The sequence below is a fragment of the Oryx dammah genome, unplaced genomic scaffold (genome assembly GCF_014754425.2).
Source record: "Oryx dammah isolate SB20612 unplaced genomic scaffold, SCBI_Odam_1.1 HiC_scaffold_8, whole genome shotgun sequence".
Classification (NCBI taxonomy): Eukaryota; Metazoa; Chordata; class Mammalia; order Artiodactyla; family Bovidae; genus Oryx; species Oryx dammah.
In genome coordinates, this window is record NW_024070192.1 from 7,422,268 (window position 1) to 7,445,945 (window position 23,678).

A 23,678-nucleotide genomic window follows, 5' to 3' on the forward strand; every position below is an offset into this window, starting at 1 on the left:
TCCAGGCACTGGGTAAAGTGTCAGCATGACTCGGTGCCTGTGGAACATCTCTACGTGGCTGTTTCACGGGCACCCAATTGCCCAGGCTAGGAACCCGGGGGTCTTCCTTGGCATATTCTCCTTCCTGACCCTCCATCAGACACCGGGTCCCCGTGCCACGTCTGGCACAATGCTTTCCTGTCCCCCCTCTTGCCCACCCTGGTCAGTCTGGGCTCCACGCACAGCCACAGTAGGTTTTCTAAAACGCAAATATGGTCGGATTTCCTTGGTGGTCCAGTGGTTGGGAATCCGCCTGCCAGTGCAGGGGACATGGGTTTAATCTCTGAACTGGGAGGATGCCACATGCCACGGGGGAACTAAGCCTGTGTACCACAACCACTAAGCCTGCGCCCTAGAACCCGGACTCTGCAACAAGAGGAGCCACCGCAGGGAGAAGCCCACGAACCACAGCTAGAGAAAAACCTGCACACAGCAATGAAGGCCCAGTGGCACCAACAAAAAATTCATTAAAAAACCCCACAAATATGGTTCCATCCTGTTTTAAATCCTTCATTGAATACCCACTGCCCTGGAAGTGAAAGCTCAAACTTTAACAAGGTATTCAGAGCCTCATCGACCTGCCCCCTAATTCTAAGCTCATTCGCTGTGGGCTTCTGCATAGCCTCCAACGTGTCATCACCTGTGATCCCCTCCTGTGATCACCCATCTGTCGAGTGCTTGCTTAAATGCCAGCTTCTCCTAGGCCACGCCCCCGGCTCACCACACAGGTGGGAACTCATTAAGAGTGTTGAGAGGACTGAATTCCCAAGCTTCAACAAGGCTTTTAATAGCACATGGATGCATCCCTCCTGGCTGTGGGCACCAACCCCAGCAGCAGTAGGGGATCTTCTACTTCACAGAAGCTCTGGGTACAGCACACTTTTCTAGGAGGCAGCTGTGATGTGGCTGAGCACCCTGGGCTTTGGAAACTGCCCAAGCACAGCTCAAACCCAGGTCTGGCTGTTGTTTAACTTCCGAGTCTCAGTCCCTTCATCTGTGAAGTAGGGGTGATAATCACACCCTCCTCTGGCCTGTGGTCCAGGCAGGAGAGCGGGGTCGGCTGGAGGGTCCCAGCCAGTCAGTTTTAGAGCAAATAACAGCCCTACAGACAAACATTTCTGATAAATAGGTTCCAACTCTGATGAGATGTGGCAAATTCTACGAACCCAGTCATGAAGGATATAGCAGTTCAGTGGGTCCTGGAAGCAGGTTGTAAATAACATGAGATCCTGCTGGAGGCTGTTCTCAAAGAGCAGAGACGCCCCTGGGCCCACTCACGACCCCCTCAGCACTGCCCTCCTTCACCTTCCTGCTCCTCGGACAGTCCTCTTTGATAGGAGGTAAGAGAAGCGGCTCTCGAGGTAACTGCTGATTTTTCTTTTTCCCCAACCAGGGATCAAACCTGCGCATCTTGCGGTAGAAGTGCCAAGTCTTAACCACTGAACTGTCAGGGAAGTTCTGGTAACTGCGATTTTATTAGTTGAGTCCTTGGGTCTGCAGCAGACAACTACCAACCCCCTCACCCCTCTCCTGGTGCCCCTCTGGAAGGCCTTGGCCCACTGCCTGTACATGGAGAAGGGCAAAGCCCCCCATCTCGGGCAGCAGCCAGGGTGCGGCCCCTTCCGTTCCCCAGTGCTCTGTATCCTCCCAGACAGGAGCTTGCTCTGTCATCTTCGTTCCCACTGCTGGCCTTCTGTGGCCAGTGAACAGCACGGAGAAAAGCCTTCCGTCCTTCCCCGCACCCTGTCACCCTCTGGGGAGTGTATCAGAAGAAGCCGATGAGCCCAGGGTCTGTGCCAGTGAGCCGGTTGCCCTGGCAGCGGGGAACGAGGTGTGGGTTTTCTGTGCCAGCCTGAGAGCAGGATGGGCTGGCTGAGCCCCAGGAGCATGTTGGAACTCGAGGTAAAAGCGCCAGGCACAGCGGCCTCCTTGCCTCTGCAGCACCTCCACCTTGTCAGCCAGGAGGCCAGAAGGCCCTGTAACATGTGTGGCCCGACTCTACATCCCCAAAGCAGGGAGACCCATGCTCTCTGTTGGCCACTCCTTGTGGCAAGGGAGTATAGAAGGCCCCTGCCTCAGGAGAGGCTCAGGTGAAAAGATTCTAAAACCATCCATGGGCTGAGGGGCCCACAGAGCCCAGTCAGACCCTGGGTCCTGAGCTGGAAGTCTGTGGAGAGAAGACCCACAGCTGCCGCTGACTGTGTTGTGGGGCTGCCTGCCCTCAGCACGGCATCTCCCCAGAGGCTGCTGCCTCCTGGGGTGTCTGAGAGGCCCGGGTGCACCCACCTGCCTCAGCCATGGGCTGGAGGGCTCGTAAAGAACCCGCCAGCACATAGGAAGAGCTGTAATTAGGCCCTGGGCATCGAGGGGCTCTCCTGGGTGCCCCTGCTATGAGCTGGTGGCCAGAGAGTCAGTTGCAGGGTCTGAGGCCTCTGCTGAGGAGGCAGCTGGGCCTTCAGGCCGAGTGGGATGCCATGTTGTAGGAGGCTTTCTTCAGGGTCTCCAGGAAGAACTGTTCATTCTCCAGAAAGTCACGGTCCTGAAAGGCAGGGCTGGGTGAGCAGTCACCCTCTGGCTCCCTCCTGCACCTGCTTCTGTGGACAGGGATGCGGATCGCTGGACTGGGCGTGAGGGGACCCTGGGGGTCAGTGGATCGATCAATCCTCTCCCGTCCTGGCTCTGCCTGGCTCTGGGATCGGCGGGGGTGGGGCAGGGAACGCACCAGCTCTCCCTCCAGGGGAGGCCACGTGTCAGCACATGACATGGTCCCTCTCAGCCTGTCTGCAAACTGGAGAAAATGACAGTGCCTGCCAGGGAGGGCTGTGGGAGGGGGAATGCTTACAAGGCACAGCGCAGAGCCTGGCAGGTAGGAAATGCTCCCTCAGTGACACCGAGAGCGCCTGCACGGCCTGTCCTTTACCTGCTGTGCTGCTCTCCACCGGGAGTGGAGTGGAGTGGAGTGGAGTGGAGTGGAGTGGGGTGGGCTCGGCCCTCCCTGGGGCCAGGCTGCGCTCTCTCTCTCCTCTGCCTGAGCTTCTTGTCCCCACTGTGAACACCAGGAACCCTGAGTCCAGGGGCAGTGGGTGGGCCTGGGTGGCCTCTGCTCCAGGATGCTTACCTGCTCAGCTGTGTGTTTCAGCAGCACCAGCTTGGCGTAGAGGTGTGAGGGACCCAGGCCGACCAGTGGGTGGCTGCACCGAGGAACGGTGGGGGCAGGTGACACCGTGGCTGAAAGGCAGAGGAGGACGGGGTCAGGGGGCAGCATGGCGGGAGATCAGGACAGCCAAAGCTGGATCCTGGGGCCTTCTCACCGCTGCGGGTGGGTGCGACCCTCCCGACCCTCTGGGCACATCCAGCTTTCAAAAGCCTCGGAAAATGCTCATGGGATCTCAGCTGCTAAGTCCAATTCTGAAAATTTATTAGAGGGAAATAATCGGGGAGAGATGTATGTATTATACAAAGATTTCCACTAAAGTGCTAGTTACCTTATCGACAAAAAAAAAAAAAAAAAATCAGTAGGAAATTAGTAAAAATATAGGACAACTCATAATGAAAATTATGTGGATTAAGAGTTCAATGTTTAATTACTGACATGAAAATATGTTCCATCTGAATATTTCTGAATGGAAAAAATAAAGGTACAAAATAATGTATGATGCAATCTCATTTTTTTTTTTTAATGGAGGAGAAAAAGTAGCTTTATTTCTTTACCAGGCAAAAGGGGTGTGGGCTAGCGCCTCAAGAACTCAATTTTGTTTTTTAAAACATACACACAACAGTCTAGAATACTATGCACCAAAATGTTTATAAAGTGGTTCTAGAGAGTGGGTTAAAGGTAGTTTGTTTTTTTTTTAATATAAGCATGGTCCATTTTAAAACTTATTTGGCTGTGCTGAGTCTTATTTGCAGAACATGGGATCTAGCTCCCTGACCATGGTTTCAACCCTGGCCCCCTGCATTGGGAGCGTGGAGTCCTGGACACTGGGCTGCCAGGGAAGTCCTGAGGGAAGTATTTTAAAAACCAGTTTCCCTTCTTCTACTTTTGACCTATTTTTCTACAACATGCATTACTAGCATAAAAAAAGAAATAACAAGATGACTTTAAGCTGTGGACTTCCCTGGGGGTCCAGTGGGCAGGAATCTGCCTTCCAGTTCGGGGGACACGGGCCCCATCCCTGGTCTGGGGCGATCCCACATGCCCCAGGCCATGCGTGCTGCCACAGAGACCCAGCAGAGCCAAAATAAAAAATAAGTGAAATACAAATAACTAACTTAGGTTTTAAAAAAACAAACTCAGCTGCCTCCTATCTTGAGCACACAGGAGGCTGGGCAGGATGTGGCTGGCATGCTCTGCCCAGTGGGTGGGCTGAGCCGACGTCCCCTCCTCCAGGAGTTACTTACCACTCAGGCCAGAGGCTGCGGGGTCCTGGGCCCTGGAGAGCAGCCCCACTGGGCTGGAGGGCAGGTCCTGTCGGACACGATCCAGCTGCAGCCGCTGCTGGGCCAGACTCAGATGCTCCTGTCCAGCCCCCAGAGAGGAGGACACCGCAGTGAGGGCAGAAGGCTCCTGTCTAGCCCCCCAGAGAGGACACCGCAGTGAGGGGTCCTGGGGAGGGGTGCCGGGGGCGGAGCCTCTGGGAGGTGCCTTGCCTGGTGCACATGGCGCTCCTGCTGCCGAAGCCGTTCCTGCTGCTCCTGCACCAGCTGCAGCCGGGCCTGCTGCTCCGACTGCAGCTGCCGGGCGTCACGCAGGGCCCGCTCCCCCTCCTCGTACTTCTTCGAGGCCACCTGCGGGGAGCCCGCCTGGGTCAGCTGGGCTGGCAGAGATCAGTGCGCCGCGCCCCCGCCCCTCCCCAGGCTGCGCCGCGGCACCTGGCTCATGCTCTCCACCTCTTCCGCGCGCAGCCTGATGCGCTGGGCAGCGGCGCTGACCCTCTCCTTCTCCAGACGCAGCTCCTGCCGCTCCCGCTCCAGGGCCTCCCTCTCGGCCGCCAGCTGGTTCTCTTTGGCACGGAGCTCGCTGGCCCTGATCTTCAGCTCTGCCTGCTCCTGGAGATGGCAAAACCTGGCTGCATTCTCCTTCCTGGAGTTGAACTGGACTCTGGGGACCCCAGGTCACCCTGCCTCATTGCTGGGGCTGAACTCCACCCGGACTCTGGGAGAAGGTGGCAGGAGACCTGGGGCCAAACCCTGGGCTCAATTTTTCTGAATCCACTTCTTCATTTCTAGAATATCTAAGTCATGGGAACGTGATGAGGATTAAAAGAGCAAATGAGTATAAAGAAGCAGCAAAAGCAAGTTACTATGATGATTGTGGTGGTTTCAGGTCCGCAGTGGTAACTCTTATTACCGCTGCGTGCTTTCTGAAGCTGACCATCCTGTGGAGGAGCAGACCGTGAGGGCCAGGGTGGGGAGAGGGGCAGGGCTGCGCTGGGTTCCCACAGTCCGGGAGGCTCTGGGTCCTACCTTGGCCAGGCTGACGAGGGTGCCCTCCCGCTGGGTGTCCACCTGCAGCGCCCGCTCCGCCTCACGCTCTGCCCGCTCCTTACTCAGCTTCTGCTGCGCGAAGAACTCGGCCCACTCGGCCGCCAGGCGCCGCCGCTCCTCCCCGCACTTGTGCATGACGGACTTCTGCTCCTCCAGCAAGGCGCTCTGGGGCGAGGTGCGAGGGCCCCGGTGAGCACCCCTGGGCCTGATGGCAGGCATGCAGCCAAACGTGGTGTGTCTGGACTCACCTTGGCCCTCTCCAGCTCCTCCCGCTCCATGGCTATCTGCTGGACCATGACCTTCCTCTGCTCCTCCAGAGCGCGCTGTGCCGACTCGGCCTTGGACTGCTCGGCGTGCACCCGCCAGCGTTCCTGCCGGCCCGGCAGGGTCAGGGCTGAGCGCTCCGGCCCCTGAAGGCTCCACCTGCTCCCCAGACAGGCCTGAATGCTCCCCGGGGAGCTGGGCAAACCACCCTCATCTGGCTTTTCCCACGATACGCCACAAACACCGCCTTTCCAGAGCAGTAAAAATGGGAAGGAGCCTGGGGACTGGTTTGAGGCAGGCACTCAGTCAAGCGCTGAAAGGGCTGAATAAACATGGTTCAGGATATAAAAACATCTGTGTCCACATACTGACAGGTCTATAGGGTATCTGTGATGTCATCAGTGGCTACCTCGTGCTACTGGATAATTTTTCTTTACTGTTGCCAGTTATTTTAATTTTTTCAATGAAATGTATCATCTTAGAACTTTGTACAAAAAAAGAAAAGGTTATTAGTATTTCTGAATTCATTAAATATTTACTGTATCAATTCTCTCAGGAATTGCTTTTTTGTTTGGTAGGGGTCAATGTGAATTGTTTTTTTCCCACAAGTGCAGCCAATTGTTTTCACCACTTATTAGACTGTAACCAATCTGCCTCTCCTTGCACTGAGCCATGTTAATCTTGTCTATATCCTTCTAGTTTTAGCACGTGTGCTGCTGAAACAGGCATGAAAGGGCATGATTTTTTAAAGCACAAAGCCTGCTCTTATAGATGTAAGAGACGAAGGGAGTTTAAAGACAGCTCAGGAGACAAGAGCATTTCTCCCAAAGTCACATAAGCGATGGCATCAATGATGAGTGGGTAGGGGCTGGATGGGGTGGGCTGGGGGCACTTCTGGAGGCTGGGGAGGTGGGAGTCCCTGCAAAGCCAGGAACGGGCAGGAGAGACAAAGAAAAGCGCTGAGGAGGCCAGGGCAGAGTACAGCTGTCCAGTGCTGGGGAGACAGGCCCCACCTGCTCCAGCAGCCGGCTCTGCTCGCCCAGGCGTGCCTCCATTTTCCCAATGACCTCCTGGAGCCGACTCCTTTCTTCCTCCATGTCCCGCTGCTGCCGGCTCAGCCTCTCCTGCAGCGCTGGGGGCAGCCCACAGGGTGATCACTGCCCGCCCACCTGCCTTCCCGTCAGCGGGGACAGGACGGAAGAGCCCGGGGCCCCAGTACCTTGGAGCTGCTTGTCCTGTTGCCGGATCCCCAGCTCCCGTTCCTGGGAGGTGCTGAGGTGTGAGGCCTCCACACGAGAGGACAGCTCGTGCAGGCTGCTGGAGAACTTCTCCATCTGCTCGATGATGCCGTTCAGGGACCTGGGGTGCCGGGTGCGGGGGGCGGGGCTCGGGTCATGAAGGCCTGGGTCCCCCGGCCCCGCCTGACCGGGAGAACAGAGCCTGATGGCGAGCCTACCGCGTGTGGGAAGTGGCGCTGGTCACGGCGTCGATCTCCCGGTCCTTCAGCAGCTTCAGCCGCTGCAGCTGCTCCTCATGGTCCTTGCGCATCTCCAGGATGGAGGCCCTGGGGGACGGGGTCAGGGGGGAGGGCGGCACAGTGAACACCCTGGGTAGCTCCGTCCGGGAGAGGGCTGCTCTGGGCAGTCCGTGCTCCGTGGCCTCTCCTCCCCGGCACCAGGCACTGCTTCCGTTTCCCTGGCTCCTCTGCCTTCTTATCTGTCTTGCTGCCTCGATGCCACATCCTCTCTCTGGGGGCAGATTCCTTGTTATTTAGCCAGGACACCTGACGGGGGGGCCCGACAACCCTTTCGTGTCTGGCCAATCTGAGCCGTGGGGAAAGGCCGACTCAGCCCACCTTGGCCGACCCCCTCATGTGCCTTTTCTTTAGTGCTGCTCTCCTCTGGAAAGGCAATCAGATCCACATGCCAGGCACAACCTTTTCCAGGGCCGACGCAGTCACTAGCCTCGAGGGTCCGGCTGATGGGTTGGTTCACCTGCGCTTAATTAGCACTTGGGTTGCTTGCTGCTGCCAGGCCCTGCCTGAATAGCCAGTGACCTCAGGCCCTGCTGGGATGCCCTCGCTACTCTGAAGGAGTGGGGGGATCCCCACTAGGGTAGAAGAGTACGTGAGGTGGGTCAGTGAGGTGGGCCTCAGTTCTCAGTCCTCATCTGGAAGGAAGGGGTCAAGCCTTGGTACAGAGGCTGCTGAGCCCACAGCTTGGGGTCTCAGGGCAATTGGCCCCCTCTGGCCACCCCCGAAGCCGGCCCCCGGCCTCCCCTCACCGCTGCAGTTCCCGGAGCCGCTCCATCTCCTGGTCTTTCTCCTGTGTGGCGGCCGCCAAGCGCCGCTGGTGCTGGGCTGTGAGTTCAGCGCGGGCCTGCTCGGCCTCCTGGCAGTGCGACAGATACTGGGCAGACAGCTCCTCGTTCTCTCTCCGCAGCCGCTCTTCCCGTTGCTGGTACGATGTTTCTAGCACCTTGACTCGGCTCCTGCCAACAGAACACCGAACCGTGAGGCTCAGAAGGGGAACGCGGCCACCCAGAGGGCCCCTCAGGGCACCCGAGCTGGGGCTGGCCCTGAGCCATGGGCAGCCCGGGCTGGAGAAGCCGGGTACCTGTGAGCACACTCGATGAGCTCCAGGTCTGCCTGGTGCCGCTGCTGCAAACTCTCCAGCAGCAGCTTGTGCTGGGTCCGCTCCAGCTCCAGCTTTCGCACCTGGGCCGTGGCATGGAGGGAGGGGACAGAGTGGAGAGTCCCTCAGGCTGCCTGGGGAGGCCGTCCAGCCCTCATGGCACACCCTCCCACCAGCCCTGCCCTGGAAGCCGCTGCCCCTCTGCCCCTCACCTGGGCCTCGAGCTCCGCCAGCTGGGCCTGACTCTGCAGGAGGGTGGCCTGGAGCTCAGTGGTGCCACTCTGAAGCTGAGCCTGTGCCACCAGGAGCTGCTGCTGGTACTCGGGGCCGGGCAGCAGGCTCCGGGCCAGGGACTCTGGGAGCAGGGACTGGAGAAGAGGAGGAGGGGCGTGCCCCATCAAGTAGGGGACAGGGGCTTAGCTGAGCTCACCTCTGACCTGCCAGGCTCCACGCCTGACCTGTGGCTGGAGACGGGGAGAGGGTCATGACACCCAGAGGCCAAGGATGAGGCCTGGAGGGTCATATGGTCCCTGTCCTTCCCCTCTCAGGTCAGGCTGGGGAACATGAGTCTCCCCCATGCCCTCAGAACAACATCCTCCCAGCAGGGGTTCCAGATAAACAGCAGGTCCCCGCAGAGTTCCAGCTACAACAGAAGGTGGTGACCTCAGCCCTGCTGTCAGGCCTGAAATTCCAATGCAGAGTGATGCTCTGGGTCCTGCAGGCTGCCCACCACCCACCCACCATTGCAGAGGCGCTTCCGGGTTTCCAGGGAAGCGCTCCACAGGTGCTCCTGTGGGGCCAGGCCTCCTCAGGCCTGGGGGTCACAGGAGCTATTGCACCCAGGCAATGTGGGCGGTGGGAGGACGGCAGTGGAGGAGGTTTCCTAGACGGAGCAGCAGGACAGCTGAGCCCTGCGCTCTGAGTGAAGCATTCTCAGCTGCCTCCGCCTGGGGGCCACCTCAGTTCTCCACTGGTGCCAGCAAGTGAGCACCCAACCCTGCCTGGGAGAGGCAGGAGAGTGCTGGTGGGGAGATGGGGGAGCCAGCTGAGAGGACAACGCGTGTCTCCTGGCGGTTTGGCAGGTGCTGCCTCTGAGCACAGAACTGCCCCATGGGCCCGCCTGTTTGTTCACCCTCCCTACCTGAACAGGCATAGACGGCCCTGAGGGTTCCTGGGAATTTGGGAAAACAACTGCAGGCTCTGAAAAATCAACAGCACAGAAATGAGGAGGCACAGGGAGGCCCGCGGTCTAGGCGTGTGCTTGGGAGAGCCTGGCTTCAGGTCTGTCTGCAGGGACCCCTGAAGGAAGCTCTCAGTGCCTCTCCACCCAGAGTTAACCTCCCAAACAAAGCAGAACACACACCAGTGCCAGAGTGGTCTCCAGGGGCTCTTCCCCTCTTTGGGTCACCTGCATGGAGGGCCAAGGCGGCCTTGTTCCAAGTCACAGTGGACCTGTGGACACGGGCGGGGGTGGCAAGGTGAGCAGCCTGCTGTGAAGGATTCAGGGAGAAGGGGAGGGCTGGTCTGGCAGGAAAGGTGAAGGCCAGGGTCAAGTCATAGACTGGAAAGGCCTGAAGGCTGGTAGTTTACTAAGAGCGGGGTCCCAGCTGGAAAAGGGGACGGGGATCTGAGTCAGGTCCCCTGACTCAGTGGGTCTCGGATCCCATACACCACATTGACCACGTGGAGCTCAGCACAACCACCCGCTGTTCTAGGGACGGGGGCTCGGACCAGCCCCCTGTGCCTCACCCGCCTGCATCCTGCCTTGGACTGGACGTACCCAGAGGTGGCAGGCGGGGACCATGGCCCTTGCATTGCTATTCCTGGGATCTCCCCGGCGGCTGCTGGCTCGAGCCCTTGGGTGCTGGCAGCAGGCTGACTGAGAAAGCAATTGTTAGTATGAAGGCAGGAGAAGGTCCGAGTTAGGCTGGACGAGGGCAGGCTGGGACAAAGCCCAGGAGGGAAGCTGCAAGGCTGCCCCTCTTCCCAACCCCCTCCACCTTCCTCTTGTTGCCACCATTCCATCTTTGGAATCCTCCTCGTGGTCTGAGCCCCTGGCCTTCTGCAGCCCTCCCGGGGGCAACCACCTGGTAACGTCTAAGGAGCAGCGGTGGCCCTACATGGGCACCATGGCCGTGCTCTGGTCCATGCCATGCCCGCAGCGTCCACTGAGGCCCTGCTCACTCGTCCACCGGCTCCAGCGCCCCGTGGTTCCTTTCATCTCCGTCCGCTCTTCCCTGTCCCTTCTGGGCTCCCAGGGCCAGTGAGGAAACTTTCCCTTCCCTTGGGTTTCAGGTCCGGGTCCTAACTGCCCTCCTTGCTTACTCAACCCCAGGTGGGGTGACATGCCCAGCCTCCCCTTTGCTCTGGCCGCAGAGCTTCCTCTGGATGGTCCCAGCCCGCTCTGGGGCTGCTCCCTGTCCTTCCCCACATTCCATAGCCTCCCCCAGGAGCCCCCTGGCAGCCACTATCTTCTCGAACACGCCCCAAGAGCACAAGTGACCCCCCACACGTGTCGCCTGCTTTAGCTTGGTCAGCAGAGCCACTGGACACCGGGTGTCCCGCCAGCCCGAGGGCGCTGAGGACAGAGCCCTGCTCGGAGGCACCAGGAAGGCTGTGAGCCCCACGAGGGCACTCTGGGTCTCCTGCCCAACCAGGCCAGAGCCTGGCCCCGCGGCAGCAGGGCCTGAGTATCAGTAGCCCCCCAGCTCCCAAAGGTAGGGAGCCAGACACTCTCCCCGAGCCCAGAGACGGGGAGAAGCAAGGCTGAGAGACTGCACTCTGCCCACAGTCAGCATACTGGGGGCGCTGCTGATGGAGGTGCCGAGTCCTCCCTCCAGAGAGACGGCAGCCTGAGCCCTACCTGTGGGAAGGCGGCCAGCCGGCTGCCCTCGCCGATTGCTGGCCCTCAGAGGCTGCACCGCGCTCCGCTCTCGCCAGACCTTGGGCCTTCTTCCGGGACAGGGCATGGCTCAGCCAGTCCTCATCTGCCTCCTCCTCAGATGCTCCTGGCTCCGCAGCCTGGCTGCCTCTGGCAGGAGGGCCGGTACCCTTGGCAGATGCTTTTGCCCCCAAGAAGGAGGGCAGCCCAGCCGGGGCAGGGTGGCAGACGGGGGTGGAATGCTGGCTCGCAGGAGGGGGGCCCCTCCGAGCCTCCCTGCCTAGGGAGCGGGGGAGCAGGTCTGAGCTGTCGTCCTTGAGGCCCAGCCAGTCGGCACCTCCCCTCCTGGGTGGGATGGGGCTGGAGGCTGCGGGGGTGCTCTGCCTGGAGCCTGCTTCTCCCTTGGGGTCTGTGCCGCCATCTAAGAACCTACTTCAAGACAGAGAAGAGGGGAGTCTAAGGCAGGGCAAGCAGCCTTTCCCAAGAACTCCTGATGGGCCTTTCCCTCTACTGCTCGGGGGAACTAGGGGGCCCACATTAAGGAGTCAGGATGCCTGGGGCCCTGCTCGGCCAGGGCCACGGCAAGCCAATTGAGGTCTGCAAAACACCTTGATTCAGTCACGAAAACCAGGGACAAATCCATCTGCAGCGAACAGGACCAACCATGGGTACACACACCCAGAGAAAAGTCAGCCGGGTCAAGCACTTCTAGGCTTTCCGTCAACAGTCATTCCGTCACTCATTCATTCATTCATTTGGCCATTGTCTCTTGTGGCTAAGCTGGTAAAGAATCCGCCTGCAATGCGGGAGACCTGCGTTCGATCCCTGGTTTGAGAAGATCCCCCGGAGAAGGAAAAGGCTACCCACTCCAGTATTTTGGCCTGGAGAATTCCACGGACTGTATAGTCACAAAGAGTCAGATACAACTGAGTGACTTTCACTTCAGTCTGAGTTACTGGCAGGTGGCAGCAGGTTCCGAGGTTTAAGGGAAGAGTTGATACACATGTGTGCAAGGTTACTGAGATGGAAAGAGAGGCTGAGAAAGCCGACGTGACATAATGTTAACACCATGGAGCCTGGAGAAAGGACAGGAGGGAGTTGTTCTCACAACTCTTCTGTCAGTTTGAAGTTATTTCAAAATATAAGGTTTAAAATATATACTGGGAGAAAAAAAAAAATCTCCAAATTCGGAAAAGTCCATCCACTAGCTTAACATTTTGTGGCCAACTGGGACGAGACCAAGGCAGGGCAAGGCAGAGCTCAGGGCCGGGTTTCCCGGGAGCTGAGCTGAGAAGCTGCTGCCCAAGGTTCACCCTTGCTCCCCCTGGGTCTGGGTGTTCCTCACAGAGAAGCAGATCAGCTGACGTCACAGCAGTTTCCAGTTCCCCGGGGCTTCCAGCTTAAGTCAAGTCCACCTCTTCCTTACTCTTCCAAGGAGGCTGGGAGCAGAATCCAGGGTCCGCTCCTGCTGGGGGGGCCATCCTGACCCCTTGGCCTGGACTGGTGGGCACTGGCTACTCCCCTCCTTTGGCGTCCACGGAGTCTAGTGCCTCCCAAACAAGCCTGGTGGTGGGATGGGGTGAGGGGGGGCCCTACTTTCTCAGCAGGCAGCCTGCCTCTGAGCTTACCTGACAGACTGCCGGCGGGACTGTCGGCCCTCGGAGGAGCCCACAGTGGGCTGGTAGGCCCCAAAGGTGAAGTCCTCGTCACCCCAGGTGTCTTCCTTGTCTGTGAACGAAGGAACCCGTGATCTAGAGCAGGGGGAGCTGACCTCTTCTGTGAATGCTGCAGAATGCTGGGTTTGAAAAGGGCTGAGCTAGCAGCTTGACGGGTAAGACGAGTAATGGGGACGCGGAGGCGGAGGAAGCCGGTCTACACCTCTAGCCCCAGCACAGAGAACATCACTGTGAGCTGTGAAAAGTGCACCTGAGGAGCCCGGCCCCGACCCCTGTGGGTGAGGCCGGGTGAGCTCGCATGCCCCAATGATGGGCCCCGGGCTGATGCTCTGAACAGAGCAACACTGGCCAGAGCAGCGTCTTTCAAACTGTGAGCTGCTGCCTATTAGCAGGTTGAGAAGCTAAGTTACAACCGATGTATTTAATCGTCAAAGTGCTGAGTTGCTCAGTCATGTCCAGCTCTTTGAGACCCCAGGGACTATAGCCTGCCAGGTTCTTCTGCCTGTGGGATTTTCCAGGCAAGAATACTGGAGTGGGATGCCATTTCCTACTCCAATTTATTAGTCAAAGAGCATATAAACAAAAAAAAAAAACAACAGAGATTTGAACACGGTGACGACTATTTTCTGACACTTTTGACTCAGTTCATAAACATGAATAATACAATGTGTGTGTGTGTGTGTGTCGTGATGTAAAGCTCATTTCTCATTATGGCTCCTGGTATAAACCTGCTCTGGGGCCCCCACCCCACAAGCCTCCTCACCCTGTGGCTGCTGGTACTTCTTGTCCAGCTTGAACTCCCTGTGCTCGCCGGTGCCGGACCGGGCCAGGAGCTTGGCAGCAGGGCCCCGACCCAGCAGCTCATCCAGCTTGGAGCGGGCAGGGAGGGGCCCTTCCCTGCAGGATGAGACACGGGGCAGATACCTGTGAGCACAAGGGGCTTCTGGGGGGGCCACACTGTACCCTCCCTCTTGCTTTTCCCTGGTGGCACTCTCCACGCCCAGGGACCCTTACTGGTCACCCGCCTGCCTCCTCTCTGCCTTGGGGCTGTCTCCAAACCCCAGGGTGGCCATGATGTCGTCCCCATCGTCAAAGAGCAGCTCTTCCTTCTTTCGGACTGGAGTGTCCCCAGGAGTTAGAGGAATAGAGGGCCCTAAGAAACAGAACACAGGGCACAGAGGCCTTCTGGTCCTCAACTGTGCAGTTTGAATGGGCTGAGGGGGCGTTTCTCTACCTTTGAGTGGAACAGCAGGCACAGCAGCGGCTTGTCCCACCCTGCACTCCCAGCCCCACTCCTGGGCGCTCCCATCCCCTCTCCCTTCCCTCTTCCCAGAGACTGATGACCTCTTGGTCTAGGATCTGAGACCTCTGGTCCCTGCCTGGTGGGGTCTCTGGATCTGCGCCGGCAAGTTCAGTGAGTCAACTGCAGCAGCCCCGGGAACGTAACAAGCCCACCCTACCGTGATCTCTGACCGGGGCTGGGTTCTTTTTGGAAGAGGTTTTCGTCTCCGTGGAGGGCAGCTTCTTGGGGATTCCTTCCTCATCATCAGAGAGAAGTCCTGCCAGGGGGTCTTCTGAGTCTCACAGGCAGAAGGGGACACAAAGGGCCGACTGTATGTCGCGTTCAGGAAAACCAGCACTGTACTGCACTGCCTGCTGCTGCTGAGTCACTTCAGTCGTGTCCGACTCTGCGACCCCATAGAGGTCAGCCCACCAGGCTCCCCCGTCCCTGGGATTCTCCAGGCAAGAACACTGGAGTGGGCTGCCATTGCCCTCTCCTGTACTGCACTAGGGGAGTTATTGACCAGAGAGCTGTAGCTGCTCTGACGCTCTACGCTACGCAAGGCGCTCGGCATCTGGGGGCCTGGGGTAGCAGGGCTCCGATACAGGGCAGCCTGGGCCAGGGGAAAGGAAGCAAGGAGGGCGGCCCCAGGGCCCGCATTCCAGCATGATGCCCCAGGCTCTGCTGTCTGCACCAGCCTTCTAGGAACATCCCCGGGGCTTGAGAAGGCAGATAAAATGTCAGGGAGTGCATGAAGGACAACAGACTTTCCCCCATGCTTTATAATCTTCAGTTTGACCCCTGGCTTCCAAGTCTGTGCAAATAAGTGCCCAGACATCCCAGCCAGAGGGGCACAATTAGTCCCTCCCTCAATTCATGAGGTCTTCCTGGTGGCTCAGACGGTAAAGCGTCTACCTGCAATGCGGGAGACCCGGGTTCGATTCCTAGGTTGGGAAGATCTCCTGGAGAAGGAAATGGCAATCCACTCCAGCACTCTTGCCTGGAAAATCCCATGGATGGAGGAGCCTGATAGGCTACAGTCAATGGGGTCGCAAAGAGTTGGACACGACTGAGAGACTTCACTTTCACTTTCAATTCGTGAGGAACAAAATCAACTCAACAGCACCAGCTGTCTGCTCCACATCTGACAGACAGAGTCTGTCAGCCCTTGGGCAAACAAGTATCAAAACTGAAGCATCCTAGAGGCATGACTGCAGGGCCTGCGGTACCTTCCAAGTAGAACTTCCTGTATTGATGCCCAAAGCTGGAGGGAGACGGAGGCTGCTTTTGGTGGGAATGGCATCTCCTACAGGCAGCAAAGAGGAGCCAAGGCCACGGGCCTGGGTCTCCTCCGGCCTCCGTGCTGCCACACTGTGACGGGGCCCCAGGGCTGCTGTGTATTTCCATCTGGTGGCTGAGGGCTTGCGGCCATGGACACAGCTGTGGGAGAGGTCTATACTGCCCTGGATCTCAGTCAGGCTTTTGGTCTGGAAATGCAGTCTGGAAGTGACCTTCGGCCCTCCATTTACAAGTTGCTCCAAACAGGTACATGGGTTGGGGCAATGCAAAAGTTACCATAAAATTCTGAAATTTAACTCAAATGGATTCTCCAGGAGTCCAAGGAAGTGGGGGGGCGGGGGTGGGAAGCTCAACCTGTCTCCCTCCCCAAACATAAACACTCCAACACACAGGTACACAGTGAGTTCCTGGTCTTCCCCCTCCCAGGCAGAGAAAACCCATAGCACATGAGGCCTTCTGTCTAAGTATCTCCCACATCCCCAGAGTATCTTCTCATTCGAGGAGCTATGTCCTACTCACCTTTCTCATTGGCGGTTAACACACTGGCGGTTTTAAGAGGACTAGGCGGCTCTTCTTTCCCAGAGCCCTTTGCAGGCCTTTTGTTTGAGGCTAGATTTGACTTCTTCAGCCCTAAGAGGTCAGCATCCATTTCATCCAGGTCCTGGAAAAGCAGGAAGGAGGAAGGAATCCCCACAGGTGCTCAGCTGGTGGGTGCTAAACACCCCCAGGCTCTGAGCAGCCTGGTAAGGATGCTGCCTCCAACTTCCACGTGGAACAGATGGGACTCTGGTGGGGGACCCACCCCAACAAGGTCACAGGACAAAGAGGCAGGGCCAAAACCCAAAGGCTCCACACAGTTGGTCTCAGATAAGCTGAAAGGTTTCTGGCTGGTACTCCCACCAACCCTCATGAGCAGCTGCTGCCTCGAGGTGAGAATGGGAGGGAGCCTCAAACCTGCTCTCAGCAGCTTCTCACAAAAGCTTAGCAAATGCCGAAGCTGTTTGCAGTAGAAACGAAACAGCAGGGTCCTGGGGTTTAAGGTTCCCCAAGGTTGGGACTTCCCTTGTGGTCCAGGGGTTGAGAATCTGCCTTCCACTGCAGAGAAGGGTGTGGGTTTGATCCCTGGTCAGGGAACTAAGATCCCACATGCTGTGAAGTGCAGCCAATATACATACATAAATAAATAAATGAAGGAACAAGAGGGAGAATGAAGGCTTGGTATAAAACAGTGTCCCAGCCCATCTCCCCGAAGCTGTTTCCTTACCTTCATGGCCTGCAGCAGAGCCTGCGGGTCTGCATCAGAGATGTCTGAAACCTACATGACGGGAGGGTCAGGAGAGACATGCTGGTCAAGGCCCAACAAAACTCAGGACCCTTATCACCTGGCTCCTGTTAGGGCAGGAGCAGAGCTGGGTGAGGGGAGGAACGTAACTTGGAGGGTTCTGCCCTCACAGTGCTCAGGCATTATATGAAGTCAAACCTGAACAGCTGTGGACACTCACAAAGTGCTGCTGCTTTTGGGTCCTCCCAAAAGGAAGTCCACGGCCATCACAAAACAAATCAGGCTACTTTCCCACCACGTGATCGGACAGCGTGGAGTTTACTATGGGAAGCGCCATTAGAAGGGGCAACCGCTGAGCCTCCAGCAGCTGCCCGGAGCTCTCCTTTCTAGCTCATCTCACCGGGAGGAATGAAGAGGACTTGCTCTGAGTCCATCTGGCAGCCCTTGGGTACTGTTTTAAGAACAAACTGGCTTTGTGGGGACTTCTAAGCCTTCTGTGGGCAGCCCCTCGGACACAACAGCTGTCTCACTCTCTCTGGGTGTGAGCAGAGCCAGTGACGAGGAGGGAACAGGCCAGGCTCACCTCGGCATCAGCTCCCGCCAGGCCTGCCTGGGTGATGAAGGCATCGTCTTCCAGGAGGGACCTGCAAAGGAGCAGAGTCTATACCCGCACCCCCACCCCCATGGTCCCCAGGGCACTGGATGATTCAAGGAAAGAGAAGGAGCTTAGAGAGGCCACGTGAACCTAGACAGACTTCTCCAGAAGGACAGAATTGCTGAATGGAATCTCAAAAGTCACCGAATGCGATGGTTTTTAAGTTTGTTAAAAATGTAAGTCCCTTTAAAAATAACAGGTTAGAGAGAAAAACAGAGCTATTTGGGGTAAAATGAAGGTGGAGAGTGGAGCGCTCACAAAGTGCCTCCCTATCTCACAACTGTGGGGAAAGTTCAGAAGAACAATCTGAGAGTCACCAATTTGAGAGTCAAGCATCTAGGTCAATCCCCTTATTCCGAGGGTAAGAAAACGGAGACTCAGAGAGCTTCAGGAGTTGCCCAAGGTCACACAGTAAGCAGGACTGGAAGCCGGAACCTCTGACCTCCAGTTCAGTTCCCTTCCCACCCCTCCAGGGTCCTCCGCTGCCCCAGAGCTGAAGGGAGAACAGGAAGGTCGTGGCCCTACAAGCAGGACCCACCGTGAGTGGAGAGGGAGGGAAAGGCAGGAGCATTCGGCCTGAAAGGGGCTTGGATGCCCGGGTGGCCCCATGTGCTCACTTTGGTCCAGGCCCGGAGGGAGGGGGCGCCTGGGCTACACCTGGGGCATCTCTGGAACGTGACGTTAATTTAACAGGCTTCTCAGGTGGTGTGGCTGCAAAAAAGAAAAGATGTGATTCGGCCACGGAGAACTGCAGTCAAGATGGAAAGGACTGCACGTTGCCCACCAAGCTGTCTCCCACATCTTCCTACTGAGAGAGGGGCCTTTTTGGAGGAAGGAAACTGACCCTCGAGGCAGGTCTCTTATAAACCTGAATGGAGGAGGGTATCATATATTTCCAAGCAGGAAGTCAACCCAACTGGTGCCAAATCAAGAGGCTGTTCCCACCCCCGACCAGGAATGCGGAAACAACGCACATCCATCATCCGCGGGCTTGTGCTTTGTGCTTCTGGACCAAGCCACGTGGTGGCTGCTGAGCTTCGCTGACCCCAAAGCCCCGCTTCTCAGTGCAGCAGACATGGACACACAGGGTAAGGGACTTGTGTCCAGAATACAGAAAGAACTCTTACAAACTCAGCAATAAAAAGGCAAATAACTCAGTTTGAAAACTGGATAAAGATCTGAATAGACCTTTCTTCAAAGATATAAATGGCCAGGAAACACATGAAAAGATGTTCAAGGTCATTAGTCATCATTAGTCATTAGGGAAATGCCCATCGAAATCACAATGAGATTTAACTTTACACCCACGAAGATTGCTATTTGTTGTCGTTGTTTAGTCGCTAAGTTGTGTCAGACTCTTCTGTGACCTCATGGACTGCACCCTGCCAGGCTCCTCTGTCCATGGGATTTCCCAGGCAAGAATACTGGAGTGGCTTGCCATTTCCTTCTCCAAGATTGATATAATGAAAAAGAAAATAACAATTACTGGCAAGAATGTGGAGAAATTGGAACTCTCTTACACTGCTGATCACAGTTCCTGTGGGATATAGTTTGGCGGTTCTTCAAAAAGGTAAACACGGAGTTATCATATAATCCCGTAATTCAACTCCTAAGTTTACACTCATAAGCCCACACAAAAACTTGTATATGGTTGTTCATAACAGCATTACTCGTAACAGCCTAGCTGAAATGTGGAAACCACCCAAACGTCCATAAACTGATGGATGGCCAAACAAAATGGGGCACATAGAACAATGAAATATTGTCCAGCCGTGGAAGGCGATGAAGAGAGGAATGTTACAGTGCAGATGAACCTCGAACACGTGGAAGGTGAAAAGAAGCCGGGTGCAAAAGCCTCATACTGTATGATTCCATTTAATGTAAAATAAGGCAAATTCATAGAGAAAGAAAGTTAAGTAAGTGGCTGCCTAGGGGTGGAGGAGGGGAGAGTGAGGAGTGACTGCTAATGGTGTGGAGTTTCTTTATGGGGTGACGAGAAGGTTCTAAATTCGGCTGTGGTGGTGACCGCACAATTCTGTCAATATACTACATGTCACTGAACCGTATACTTGATAAAAGACTGACCTTTATGTGAATTATATCTGTTGATAAAAGAGAGAGCAAGCCTGAATCAGGGGGTTCTGGGGAAGGGGCACTTACCCTCATCTCCCAGGAGGTCAGCAAGGACATCATCGATGGAGTCTGGAACAGGAAAGGGGCCACTGTGACTTCAGGAGGAAAGAAGGGTCCTTTAGGGCCTCATAGCTTGAGACCTCATCCAGGATACTCCACCTGGATATTTCTGGATACAGAGCCCAATAAAAAGGATTTTTCCCTGAGTCCCATCTGTTGTTTATTTCTGAATTACTCCAAGGGCCAGCAAGGCAGCATAGGGAGTTCCCTAGGAAAGCACAAGCTGCCTTTGGGATTACAGGGACAATAGCAAGAGTCACACCAAGGGACTTCCCTAGTGGCCCAGTGGCTAACACTCCATGCTCCCAAGCGGGGGGGGGGGGGGCGGGCCCGGGATTCAGTCCCTGGTTAGGGAACTAGTGACTGCATGCTCAGTCGTGTCTGATTTTTTGAGACCCCATGGACTTTGTTGCCCACCAGGCTCCTCTGTCCATAGATTTTTCCAGGGTTCTAGATCCTACAACTAAAGATCCCAAGTGCCAAAACTAAGACTTGGCACAAATAAATATTAAAAAAAAAAAAAAAAGATACTCACTGAGAACATTCAGGCAGACATTTCTAAGTCATGTGGACTCAAGGCGGGGGAATTATTTTTGGCTTATGGGTGATGTTTCATCCCCACTTACCTTTCAATCTTTTCTTGGTTTTGGGTGCCTAAAAAGGGAAAAACAAATCCCATGAACAAGATCAGACAGTGAATGTGTACTAAAACCCAGAATGCAGAATGAATTGTTTTGCCTTTTGCAAAGATGGGGACAAGGAATACCAGTGGCATTTGGGGACAGATGCTCTTTATGGTTTTCTTAGAGTTTCTCGGAATAGACGCATTCAGAGCATGAAAATGGCCACCCCCAACCAGTAGTGGATGCCACACTGGGTGCCATCTGGTGGGCGGAAGTTTCTCCTTTCCCCCAGATTTTCAGATGCCACACACAACCCCTCACAGGATGTAACGTTTTCCTCTAATCCATGTCCCTGACTGTTCAATATCAGTGACAGATACGTATAAATGCTTTCCAGATGGATATTCAGAGGCTCAAAAGAGATGCTCACTTACTGTTTAATAAGAAGTTGTTTTTTTTCTTTTATGCCGTGCTACACAGCTTGCTGGACCAGGGATTGAACCCATGCCCCCTGCATTGGGAAGCAGAGTCTTAACCACTGGACCTGCCAGAGAAGTCCCATTAATAAGTTTGATATCCATGCTCCTAATCATCACTCTTCTTTGGGGCCACCCAGTCCCCAAAGTACTTCATGCAGTCAAGCTCTTGGAGGTGGAGGCAGGAGGGAGGATAGACTCCCATTTCCACACACCTGCTCTGATTGTGCTGTTGGAGAAGACTCTTGAGAGTCCCTTGGACAGCAAGGAGATCCAACCAGTCCATCCTAAAGGAAATCAGTCCTGAATACTCATTGGAAGGACTGATGCTGAAGCTGAAACTCCAATATTTTGGCCACCTGATGTGAAGAGCTAACCCATTTGAAAAGACCCTGATGCTGGGAAAATTGAAGGCAGGAGGAGAAGGGGATGACAGAAGATGAGATGGTTGGATGGTATCACTGACTCAATGGACACTGAGTTTGAGTAAGTTCTGGGAATTGGTGATGGACAGGGAAGCCTGGTGTGCTGCAGTCCATGGGGTCGCAAGGAGTTGGACACGACTGAGCAACTGAACTAAACTGCTCTGCATTCTGCTTACCATCTCAAGGCTCTGGGGGGCTGCTTCTAGTTCCTTCACAGTACTGTCCAGCTCACTGGAATTCTGCCTGTCAGGCTCATCCTCCCTAATGAAGAAAATTAAAGTGTCTGCTCACAAACAATTTGGCTTTAACAGTGCTTGAGTCGAAGATTGATAAAGCCTTCTCTCACTTTACCCATTCAAGAGGTCAAAACCTATTTCCATCAGTTAAAAATTTCTTATGGTGGGTGATTCAGATGCGAGGCAAAGTGTTCTGGGTAACTTTTCGAGGCCTGGAGATTATTTGAAAAAAGTGCAGTGGTCCTCCTTCCTTATTCTGAAAGAGCATACAGAAAATGGAAGGTCCCCATCTTAGAAAAGAGGTGGGGGTCTGGCACTGTGGTCTATACACCTTTCCAGGCAACACTCAGGACTACTTTCCCAGCAGCAATCAGCACACAGAACGGAAGTGAAAGCTGGTTACTCCTTGATAGTATTTTCACTATCGGTGGAAAATTTCCCCCTTTAACTGTAAATCCAACTCACTCCATTAGTGGTGAACTGTTTTCACCAGAATTATCATCCCCCCCTCTCCTCAAAAAGTTACGTAAACTGACCTTTGGCACGGCTTGGAAGAAAGTAATAGGAGGTGGGCGGCTCTAGTTGCCTGGTGCCAGCCTGTCCTGTTATTAGAATGCAAAGTTAATGTGGGGTTACTGCACAGGGGCCACCCTGAATGCTTGAGTTTCTCCTCTGTAATGGCAGTGTTCACGACCCAAAGTGTTTTGTCTCCCATCACATCTAGGAGCGTCTCCCATTTCCCAGTGATCCTGTCCCAGCATCGCAGACCGTGGGAATTTCTAAGGGAGGCTGCAAAGGCCTCAGGACCACAAGGACCATCGCATCGTTGTGCACAGCCAACTCCGTGCCAGGCGTTTTAAGATCCCTTAGTTAGGGCCCTCCTGGTGTCACCCCCTCGGTCCTCGCGCCCAGCCCATCTCGATCCCGAGTGCAGCCTATGATCCTTCCAGCTCTTGAAATCCTCCCCACGCTCCCTGGCCCCCGCGCCCCGGTTACGTGCCATTCCACTCGGAGGCGCAGCCACTGGGACGTGTCCCAGACATAGCTGCCGGTCCAGGCTTCACTCCAGCCCGGTTCAGTCAGGCCTCCAGCTTCGGAGCGCTACGGACGCCAATCTCTCGGTCGCCCGGCCTCCGGAAGAAAGGAGAGGCGCGAAGCATCCTGGGGGTTGTAGTCCTAAGCCCCCTCACTTGCTAGAGCCAAGGGCGTCTGGGGCTCTGGAATGAACCACACTTCCCAGGGTGCCCCTCCGCGGCCGTTAGTCGGCGCACCGCGTCCAGTTAGCCGCTGGGCGCGTTGCTAAGAGCTGCCTGAACCCGCCTTTGCTAAGCGGGCGGTACGTGGGTTCCGAGGCCGGTTCTTCCTCCACGTTTTCTGCAGAACTACCACTACCTGGGCTCCAAAGTGAAGTGAAGTGAAAGGCGCTCAGTTGTGTCCGACTCTTTGCGACCCCATGGACTGCGAATTCTCCAGGCCGGAATATTTGAGTGGGTAGCCTTTCCCTTCTCCGGGGTATCTTCCCAAACCAGGGATTAAACCTAGGTCTCCCGCATTGCCGGAGACGGCAATGGCACCCCACTCCAGTACTCTTGCCTGGAAAATCCCATGGACGGAGGAGCCTGGTAGGCTGCAGTCCATGGGGTCGCTAAGAGTCGGACAAGACTGAGGGACTTCACTTTCACTTTCCATTTTCATGCATTGGAGAAGGAAATGGCAAGCCACTCCAGTGTTCTTGCCTGGAGAATCCCAGGGACGGGGAACCTGGTGGGCTGCCGTCTCTAGGGTCGCACAGAGTCGGACACGACTGAAGCGACTTAGCAGCAGCAGCAGCTCCCGCATTGCGGGCGGATTCTTTATCAGCTGAGCCACAAGGAAAGCCCACCTAGGCTCCAAACCAAACATTTAAAGTTCTTCCAGGAACTTCCTGGTGGCCCAGTATTAAAACTCGGCACTTCCACAGCAGGGAGCACAGGTTTGATTCCTAGTCTAGGAAGTAGGATCTAACATGCTCCACGGGTACAGCCAAAAAAAAAAAGAGTTCTTTCAGCATTCTTTTGAGGGCTCACTGGTGGAAAGGGGGAGGGCGTGAGAAACGTGTGAAGAGTGGAAAACTGATGGGCCGTGAAACCATAAAGACTAGGAAAGCGGCTGTGACCTTCAGTTATGAAAGCCAAAGCTGTTAAGCCAGGATGAAACCCAACACCATCACCTTATAAGACAGTAACAC

The 23,678-nt window shown here is 55.7% G+C and overlaps 1 protein-coding gene across 4 annotated transcripts; it reads right to left on the reverse strand.

The window, feature by feature from the left end:
• Positions 1-1,484: 1,484 nt before the first annotated feature.
• Positions 1,485-22,577, reverse strand: FBF1 (Fas binding factor 1). Of its 4 annotated transcripts, none has more exons than XM_040244528.1 (30): positions 22,452-22,577; positions 21,988-22,053; positions 21,392-21,476; positions 20,318-20,345; positions 19,659-19,700; positions 18,116-18,209; positions 17,427-17,487; positions 16,826-16,876; positions 16,081-16,222; positions 14,441-14,560; positions 13,995-14,133; positions 13,744-13,877; positions 12,933-13,032; positions 11,287-11,736; positions 10,204-10,302; positions 9,787-9,875; positions 9,565-9,623; positions 8,636-8,791; positions 8,406-8,506; positions 8,074-8,280; positions 7,247-7,354; positions 7,010-7,149; positions 6,804-6,922; positions 5,775-5,897; positions 5,506-5,691; positions 4,912-5,088; positions 4,690-4,827; positions 4,441-4,558; positions 3,158-3,267; positions 1,485-2,578 (listed from the first exon to the last, which is right to left on the reverse strand). In XM_040244528.1, the coding sequence occupies exons 3-30, from the start codon at positions 21,392-21,394 to the stop codon at positions 2,495-2,497; spliced, it is 3,378 nt and encodes a 1,125-aa protein (XP_040100462.1). In that variant the 5' UTR covers positions 21,395-21,476; positions 21,988-22,053; positions 22,452-22,577; the 3' UTR covers positions 1,485-2,494. The 4 variants fall into 4 exon arrangements, with proteins under 4 accessions (XP_040100462.1, XP_040100461.1, XP_040100460.1 ...); XM_040244527.1 differs by lacking the exon at positions 22,452-22,577 and adding an exon at positions 21,567-21,707 and having other exon boundaries at positions 11,287-11,733; positions 21,988-22,054; XM_040244526.1 differs by lacking the exon at positions 22,452-22,577 and adding an exon at positions 21,567-21,707 and having other exon boundaries at positions 21,988-22,054.
• Between the last annotated feature and the right edge of the window lie 1,101 nt (positions 22,578-23,678).